This window comes from Hyperoodon ampullatus, assembly GCF_949752795.1.
Source record: "Hyperoodon ampullatus genome assembly, chromosome: 1".
Classification (NCBI taxonomy): Eukaryota; Metazoa; Chordata; class Mammalia; order Artiodactyla; family Ziphiidae; genus Hyperoodon; species Hyperoodon ampullatus.
The window spans coordinates 109,632,840-109,642,610 of NC_136914.1; the positions used below are offsets into that span (position 1 = coordinate 109,632,840).

At 32.3% G+C, this 9,771-nt stretch overlaps 1 protein-coding gene across 1 annotated transcript in view; it reads left to right on the forward strand.

Moving 5' to 3' along the window:
- Positions 1–9,429, forward strand: part of RTKN2 (rhotekin 2) — a gene marked incomplete at both ends in the record, with an annotated part of 68,414 nt that extends 58,985 nt beyond the window's left edge. The window contains 3 exons of the mRNA XM_079711169.1: positions 3,027–3,192; positions 7,310–7,417; positions 8,894–9,429. Of these exons, the coding sequence (XP_079567295.1) occupies positions 3,027–3,192; positions 7,310–7,417; positions 8,894–9,429 (810 nt within the window). The remainder of the gene's footprint in view (positions 1–3,026; positions 3,193–7,309; positions 7,418–8,893) is intronic.
- Positions 9,430–9,771: the final 342 nt, after the last annotated feature.

Consider the following 9,771-nt stretch of genomic DNA (forward strand, 5'->3'; position numbering starts at 1 on the left):
AAGGATGAAAATTTCATCGTGAATAATCTCAAATCTATCTACATATCAATAGGAGTTGATTTTAAAGCCTCCCAAATCAACTAAAAAGGTTTGGAATTAGCAAAAGCAAAACAAGAAACTGACCTTGGAGAGAAGGCTTATCTCAGAACATGTTTTCTCATCTATAAATTAAAGAGTGGGTGGTGGATTATCTCTAGGATCTGAGTTTATCAATGTAAAACTTTTTATCATTATCTGAGTTATTCTTTTGTTATTCATTTATTCATCAAATGTTTTTCAATCACTTAGTGGGTACCAGGCAGTATTTTAGTTGGTGTAAATAAGGGGGCAAGAATACCAAGTTGCTTGCTTTCATACCCTGCTGAGAGGAGATACTTATCTATACATTGTGTGAGCCCATAATGATAACAGTCCTAAAATTCATCTTGTGTTTTCTAATCCATTCCTTGTTTGGGAAGTGAAGTCCTGAGCACTATTATTGATACTTTGCCCACAGTGAAAAAAAAAATTGCACTAACTTTCTGACATTATCAGAAACTTTGTTTACTCACTTTTTCTTTGACATGCAGTTTTTTTGGTTGAAAAAATTTCCCATTAGTTAAATTATTTTGGATGATAAAATATAGAGGTTAATTCAGATGATCTGTGTTTCATTTGCACCTTTTAAAAACCTCTCGTGTTGTAAAAATTTAGCGGTATTTATGGTTACCAGAGTTAACGGAGTGTACAGTATTTATATACTATTGTATTATTTTCTATTAGAAGGATATAAATGACCCAGTTTGTCAGATTTTCTACATAGCTATTTTTGTTTGAAATGGTATCCTGGTATTATTAATAATTGTACCTATTCATCTGTAAAAATTTCAACTTATTTAAAAGTTGAATCCATTTTAATTCTATATACAAAAGGTAGTCAGAAATTTATATTAAAATGGATTTGGGTGGAGGGAATCACAATTTCAGCAACAAGAATACTTCATATTTTATCATTCAGGTTTTTTTTTTTTTAATACAGCAATAGAGGGTTGTCCCCCCAGCCCTCCATCTCTGAGTCAGCTTTCATTTAGTCTGAAAGAAGCATATCAAAGATTCTTCTGAGAGCTTAAGTCATTCTCTGCTAGTGATAATAAACTTTATATTTAAAGAGGTTGATTACATGTTATCAGGCTCCAAAGATGCCATCTAGGCAGCATTTTTAAATACTGTATAAGTAATTACTTTAAAAAGTTAATTCACAAAGTTTATTACCAAGGAGTATAAAGTATAAAGGAGTATAAAAAGACCCTATTATGATAAAATTACAGTGTTGGCCATTAGTGTTAACAATCCTCTGAAGACACTCGCATTCCTGCTTTTTAAAAAATGACAGGATAGACTGTCTCTAAGTTATCAATCCTTATATTTGGGAATACTTGAAAATTTCAAAGTTATGTTGCTACTTTATATAGCATACATTTTTTCTCAAGTGAGTTTTGAATAGGAGTTCCTTCCTTCAGAAAAGAACTTCTTATGTAGCCTGTATGGTGTTCACCTGCCCATATTTACCTGTTTTTCAGGGAATGAACAGCTTTTCTTCCAAACTTTTTCCTACTTCTATAGTGTCCACATAGACATGATTAAATATGTATTTTGGTGTGTGACTCTGCACACAGACTTTCTTCACTCTAAACTCAATGAAGTGAAGAATTTCTTCCCACTCTGAATCAGCTTTTGTAACTGCTAGCCAAGTATTCTTCTACATGCATTACAGTAAGCTTAACCATTCTGCTCTAGAGCTGCTCTACCCGATACAGTAGCCACTAGCTACCAGTGGCTGTTAGGCACTTAGGATGTGGCCAGTCCAAGTTGAGATATGTTGTAAGTATAAAATACAGCCTGGATTTTGGCAGTGTAGTGTGAAAAAAGAATGTAAAATATCTCAAATTTTTCTTATCAATTACATGGTAAAATAATACTTTAAATATATGGGTTACAAAAAATACATTATTTTAAAATAATAAATTAATTATTACATAATTATTTTCACCAGTTTCATTTTACCTTTTTTAATGTGGTTACTAGAAAATCTTAAGTTACTTACATGGCTCACATTATATTTCTAACAAACAGCATTGCTGTAGAAAATGTCATGTCAATCATTATCCAGGCAGCCAAATCACTATCTTTGCTTAATAGATAGGTCTATTCCAGACTTTCTTTTCCACGATTCCTTGGAAGCTACATGTAGTTGCTCGCTTATCATGTGACTTAGCAGTGCCTGTGTGTGACTTGGGAATAGTCTCTTCAGCACATAGACATAAGAAGGATCACACAGTGTCATACCTAGTACCACTCAGAAAAAAGGTTTAGACTATCAACGTGTATGAAACCATTGCCTTTGTTGTAAAATGTTGCATTCATCATTTTAAAAAATAATTTTTACCATTATAAAGGTTATATTACTTTATGGATCTTTACCTATGAGCTTTTGTAGATGAATGTTACATATGAAATAAGTGTTAATGATGAAAGCCTGTTTGCTGTAGTAAACATTAATTTATGGTTTTACTGCTTTAACTGATAACACTGTATACTATGCATGAGTATTAGAATAAGAAACATACTTTACTGATTCTTCTATTTTATTACTGTTGAAAATACAGTTAACATAACTCAGAGTTATAACATACTGTACTTGTTTTATTGCAAATTTTAAGACATATATAAAAGACAGCAAACTCCTACTTAAACTAAGAGATAGACACAGATTATGTTTTAATCTCATGTAATTTAACATAAGTGCTATATGTAGTATACTTTGAAATATTACTCAGTATTTTTAATATCAAGCATTTAAAAAATAACCTTCTAGATATGAGCTTGAATATTGAAAATTCTCAAAATTACATATTTTAAATTTCAGACAATCAGCAATAAGATTGTAATTGCATCTGGTATAAATATGGTAGCTAAGCAATAAAACATTTATTCGATCATTACAGAAATAGTCTCTTGTAAAACAACAGCTTTGTCTTAATATTTAGGAAACCAGAATTCGGGCAATGGATAAGGATAAAAAGAAAAGGATCCATAATTTCTCTGTCATCAACCCTGTTGCTGGACAGGCTACAACTCATATTTTTGCAGCTGACAACAGAGAAGATCTTCAGAAGTGGATGGAAGCCTTCTGGCAGCATCTCTTTGATCTTAGTAAGTTGACATTTGGATTTTCTAGTAGTATATTCATGTAGCGTGAAAGGATGTACATAGCAATCTAAATATTAAGATTATATTGTAATTGTATAGTTTGTATCAAGAATTTGTTATGCTCTTGAATGAAGTGGTAGTATATCATCAATGCATTGATGCTTTTTTCTCTCAATCTTTACCCAGTGCATGACTGATTATAGTATAGTATACCTTTGAATTCCTAGTATACTTACCTGTTACTTTTAAGTTCTTCTGGTCCCTAAAACAACTAGACCACATTTTTTCAAAATATTCGATCAAACTACTTAAGGCAGTGTGTTTGATCAAAGGGATAATAAACTACATGTGGAGTAAAAAACTTCTCTAGGGTAGTGATGATCATAAAATATTGAAATGTTCAAAAGGAGATTCATTTTTATGTAGGCTTCTGTTAACTCTCAATTCATTATTATATCATTTTGGACATCATCCAAAGAGATTTTTTTTTTAACTGCACATATGGTTTTTCCATTTCAATAATACAGTTCAATGGCATGGATTATAAAAACAATGTGATAGTAACGTAATAGAGTCCTAGTATGTAAAATATGTGAAGTTCTAATATTCTCAATTTAAGGAGGAATTTTATCAACAGGAAAATATTGAAATTGTATATTGAAGGTGTAGACTATTGATAATGGCTGTTTCTAAGCAAACTAAGCTTACTGTAGATTCAATCAGAATTTTATGTCTTAAGAATACTTTTCTACAGAACTGAAAAGTAGAGCCATTTCCAAACAATAGAAAGTTATTTCTGCAACTCCTAGAAATAATCCTGGAGATATTTTAGGACATCTTAGGAGCTGTTACCGAGAACTCTAAAAACAGTTAATATCTGCAGTCCTCAGATTAATTTTTATAAGCCTTCTCTGATCCATGGCCTGGTCAGTTATTACACTGATGGTTGAGGAGGGGGAAGAAAAGGGATCTAAATTTATTGATTACCTTCCACATACCATATGGCTTCATTTATTTTTCATAACAACCCAGTGAGGTAGAAATTTTTTCCCACTGCTCTAAAGATGAGAAAATAGAGGCCTGAAAAGGTTACAGGTTTATTGCAGGGAACCAGAGGACTCTCTCCATGGCTTTCTTGGATTCTTTAGAACTTGTTTTCCTTAAGTACTGTCCTTTGGCACTCAGTAGATATTTAAATATTTTTTCCAGGCTTATTAGCATGCGCTACATTTCTTTATTTTAAAATTTCAGCTGATCTTAGGTGTGTAACTTAAAAGACAACAACTTCCTTTCATTTGCTGATCACAGCTAAAATTTTAACCGCTCTCCTAAATGCTCTGATTTAGAGAGTCTGTCTTATAAAAGACTGTGTTACTTTTAGAAATGATTCTGGCATTTTATAATTTTTATGTAGACAAAAACAGGAAGGAGGAGTAAAGGAAGATAAAAATGCCAGAATATTATAGTCTGGATATCAACTACTATTAGATGATCTCATGTTTTCATTCCCCAAATTATGTAAAATAATTTATCATGCTAAAAGAGGGACTTAGAGGGATAAGAATCTCATGACATTTTTATACTGTCAAAGTAATAAGAAAGTGATGACGACTAGGTTCTCAGGTCTGGCTACTTTTTTAGTATTTAATGCTTTGGGGATAAAATCTGCCAATCTATCTAATTTTTAAAGTATAAGTTCTATTACATTTGCTGTTTAGAATTCATAGTGTAAGATATGAAGGTATGAAGCAAAGATGGAAGGGTTTATACTATCCTGAAGATTGACTTGTACTTTAAAATTTTTACCCTCCTAGTGATAAGTGTAGCCTCTTGTGATCTTAGGTGAAATATGATGTGTAGAACAAAGTAGAGGATAGATATCCAGGGCAGAATAAAGTAACAGTAATTTAATACTTAGAACAAATTTCAATTACTTGACTTAGCTTAAGAGTATAAAATCGTGAGGGTGAGATAACTAGAAATCATGAGAAAACACTAATGGAACTCGGTGTGTTTAGCCTGTGGAAGAACAGCCTAAGGAGTGAAGGTTGGGAGGCAAGGGGGAGGTAATAGCTAATTTTTAATATTTGAGAGCTAACAAACATGTAAAAGAGGAATGACACTTGCTTTGGACGATCAAATAGGGTAGAGCTAGGAATGGTGAGTCAAAGATAGATTTTTTTCAAATATTTAATAATATAAATACTGAGTTAAATAAGCAGCTTGACTGGGAACATTGTAACAATAAATATGGTGGGAAACATCTTCAATATACAGATTTTATGTGAACAAAATGTATCCATTTAATATTTCATATTGGGCCTTTATTTTTATGTTAACATATTAGTATTACATTTACCTGTGCATGGTAAAATTTATTTACTGGTAAAATAAATGTTTAATTGTAACATCTTGACCAGTGAACATACCACATTTATACCTATGGCTCTGTAATACATGGGATAATGTGGCTTTATATTCCAGTTTTCAACATGGTTAGTATTCTGCTATCAGTTTAACAATGAGAAGCTTTCATCTATCAATAGAGAAAAAAATACTGCACTACATAACTTGTCTAAGGTTTGACAGAGAATTGTTTGCTGGTTTAAAGTGTTTCATTACTTTCCCAGTAGATAAGGCCTTTTTTTCCTGCCCCCAAGAAGGAAAGGCTGGCTTTTACATATTCATCTAAAAAAGTAGAAAGGAGGAATAAGTTATCAGATCTCAGATCCTACTAGATTTAAATTCTACAGAGCAACCTCTGAAGCCTCAAACTCAAGATTTTATTCCCTTTATAAATTGCTGTGTGAGTTATTTTGAAATTTTTACCATATTCTATACTTAGCATTGTAATAAAACATACTGAAAGTTTTTTTTCATGTTTCTTAACTATTTTTTATGTTTCTAAGCATACTGAAAGGTTTTTTTTATGTTTCTTAACTATTAGGTGGTGGATTTAAAATTTATGCATATATTACCTTATTAACATGACAGTAAATTAGACTTAAAACAACAAAAATAGATAATTTGACTAAACATGAAGTGTCTTTAATTTTTAAGCCATGGAAAATAAGTTGGATATTGAATATGGAGGTTGAGAATTAATAAGAGAGAAATATAGATCATAAATCAGTATAAAAGGCACCTGTATATTACATTTACTTTTCTGCTAATGTAAGATAGAATATAAGAATGGTAAACCTCCATAACTTACTTTTATAATGAATATATAGACAGAGTTTCTAGCACAGCTGTCACCCCGCATGCAGGTCCACAATAAAGACGGAAAGGTTCAATTTTTTTTACACCCACTCAGGAGAAATAAATCTGAGAATTTTATTTTGAGATGAACATAGTAAAACATAATTACAAGAAAAATTAATGTTGTCCACACTTTTAAAATTTAACTTAATTGAAACAACTTATTCAAGAGTATTTTTATTATTATTCTGAATGCCTAATGGCTTTATTTAAAGTGTCCTTCCTAAAACAGATTAGATCCAGTTAGAATTTTGAGTGATCTGTCTTTATAGTAACAGGTTTTTATATACCCTAACTAAAATGAAAATACAGCATTTTTCTAGTTTCCTGATTTTTGAAAGGGCATGATAATCATCTTAAGAGGTCATTTTTATATAAGCAACTCTTATTTCTTAATTAAAATTTTCAAAGTTAAAATCATTTTTGAGAACCACTACTCCTTACGTTTTTTTCTACTTCCTTCTAGGTAACTATATTTCAGTTAATTTTTACCTTTCAACTGTCTTAAATACTGGATGTTTTTATTTAATATTTAAAATGGGAGAATTTATACCAACCTTTGCTGTAAACAGACATTTTAGTTATTGACCATCTAGTGGAGTAGTATAGTATTTAATAGCCTACAGATCTTAGCTTAATATCTGTTCATAGAGATTTATATTTAAAATAGAGTACTTTTATGCCTAGACTTAGACTTTGAAATCATGGGAAGTACTAGGATTTTATAGCTTCTTTAAGATAATGCTTTATAAATTCACTTACTTTTCAAAGCAAAAAATATGTTAATGTCTGTTGAAAATTAAATATACATCTTCACATTTATGTTTTAAACTAGCGTGCCTTTTTCTGTCTTTCTTAGGCCAATGGAAGCATTGTTGTGAAGAACTTATGAAAATTGAGAGTATGTCACCACGGAAACCACCTTTGTTCTTGACAAAAGAGGCAACCTCAGTCTACCATGATATGAGTAAGTGGGGTTTGTCTTTTCTAAGCTGCAGGGTAACAAAAACAACATTGTCCTTACTCAAGCAGCTTATTCTGTTGACATTAAAATGCTAAAATTTTCAGGGCACAGTCCAAATGAATGAAAAAAGACTATGATTATAGTCTAAGGAACTCATGTTTAATAGATGAATTAATACAAAATTAATGAATACACATTTTTCATAGTTTGAATGCTTAAGATCAAACAAAAATGTTAAGGCTTCAAAATGAATAAGGGTGCACTGAAAATAAATATTAGCTGAGTAGCTGATGAAAATTCTGAAATGTAAACTTGAGATTCTAAAATATAATTATGTTCAGTAATTTTTTTCCATATTTTATTAAATTTGTTTTAAAGTAGCATTGATAAATTAATATTAATAAATGGACCCTTTCATCTCAGGCCAAAAAATTGGTTAAGTTTAATACTTTGGAAAATTTTAAATTTCTAGACTCATTAATATTCCATTTTCCCACACTTTGAAGGGTATTTGTCTTTGTGGGATTGCCTCAGTGAATAGTGTTGTGAACAAGCACAGTCAGAGCTAAATTCTCGTGTATTTTTCCACCAGTGTCCCTGCACTTACATATACCTTAAAATGTTGGATTTAAAATGAAACATTTGAGTTTACACATTTGAATATATCATGTAATAGACGTTTATCTGTGTTCTATTTTTCCCAAGGATCATAACCAAAGTGGTATTAGGACTTCACTCTGTTTCCATGGGTTTTTTGTTTTGGATTTTTCCCCTATTACAGAGACTGCTGGTCTACAGGAAAGAATACTAATCCAGTTACATTTTCCCAGTTTACATATCAGAGTTTTATAAAAGGGAATCCACTCTTACCTAGAAGTCAGAATAGATTTTAAATCCAACAAAAGATATTTTATAAATACTTAACCTGTAGAATTCAAAAAAATTCTGATGTAGCTCCACTCCTTTGAAAGCTGGATTTTACACATTTGTTTAGGAATATCTTTAAGTGTGTTTGTGTGTGTGTGTGCAGTGCACAGTACATGATCTCCTTATTTTTATTTTATTTTATTTTTTAAATTAATTTATTTATTTTTGCGGTATGAGGGCCTCTCACTGTTGCGGCCTCTCCCGTTGCGGAGCACAGGCTCCGGATGCGCAGGCTCAGCGGCCATGGCTCACGGGCCCAGCCGCTCCGCGGCATGTGGGATCTTCCCAGACCGGGGCACGAACCCGTGTCCCCTGCATCGGCAGGCGGACTCTCAACCACTGTGCCACCAGGGAAGCCCGGTCTTATTTTTTGGTTCCATTAGTTCGGTTATTTTTACAAGTAAACACATTAAAAAAAAAAAAAAAAGCACTTGCTTATTCTAGTCTGTTTTTGATAACTATGTTAGATAACATATTGTAATAACTTTCTTGGGCAAAGCATATACTGCTTTTGAATTTTTTCCCATGTATTTTTTCTTAAAATTATTACAGGCATTGATTCACCTATAAAACTTGAAAGTTTAACTGATATAATACAAAAAAAATTTGAACAGACAAATGGAGAGTTCCTTATTGGTCAGCATGAAGAATCCTCACCACCTCCTTGGGCCACACTCTTTGATGGTAATCACCAAGTTGTCATCAAGAAAAAGGTATTATCTCCTGCAAGCAAGCAGTTACATGATGGGAAAGGGAAAAAGAGACGAGCTCCCCTTCCTCCTTCTGGTAAAGCTGCCTTCGGCTTAAAAACACAGAGCAACACAGATCAATTGGTTAAGGACAACCGGGAAAAAACAAGCGTATCTCAGACCTCGCCTTTGGATACCAAATTATCAACCCTAATGCATCACTTACAGAAACCAATGGCTGCTCCTCGAAAACTTCTTCCTCCCAGGAAAAATAGTTTAACTGATGGTGAGCACACAGACACTAAAACCAGTTTTGAAGCCAAGCCAGTGCCAGCTCCACGGCAGAAATCTATCAAACACATTTTGGACCCTAGATCATGGTTGCAGGCACACGTGTAGAAAACCCTTAATGTCTAAGACATTTTACAAAATCTGTAACTGTGAGGCTTAATTCAGAAGCACTATAGATGTAGTAATATGTAATTATGTAGGTAAATATGACAGTGATTTACATCAATAATTAATAAGCTATTAGTTGTAAAAAATGTTTTATAATGAAGAAATGGATTTCTCTAACAGAGTGCAGGAGGCAGTTTCTAGACCATATCCCAATTGTTGGAAGGGTTAATTTATTCCTAAGTTAGTACCAGGCAATGAACAAGCACTAGGCAGAAGAAAGCATTAAAATTTCTTTGGGGAGGGACTGTCTAGTAATTTAAAATGTGTTAAATAAGTGCCATA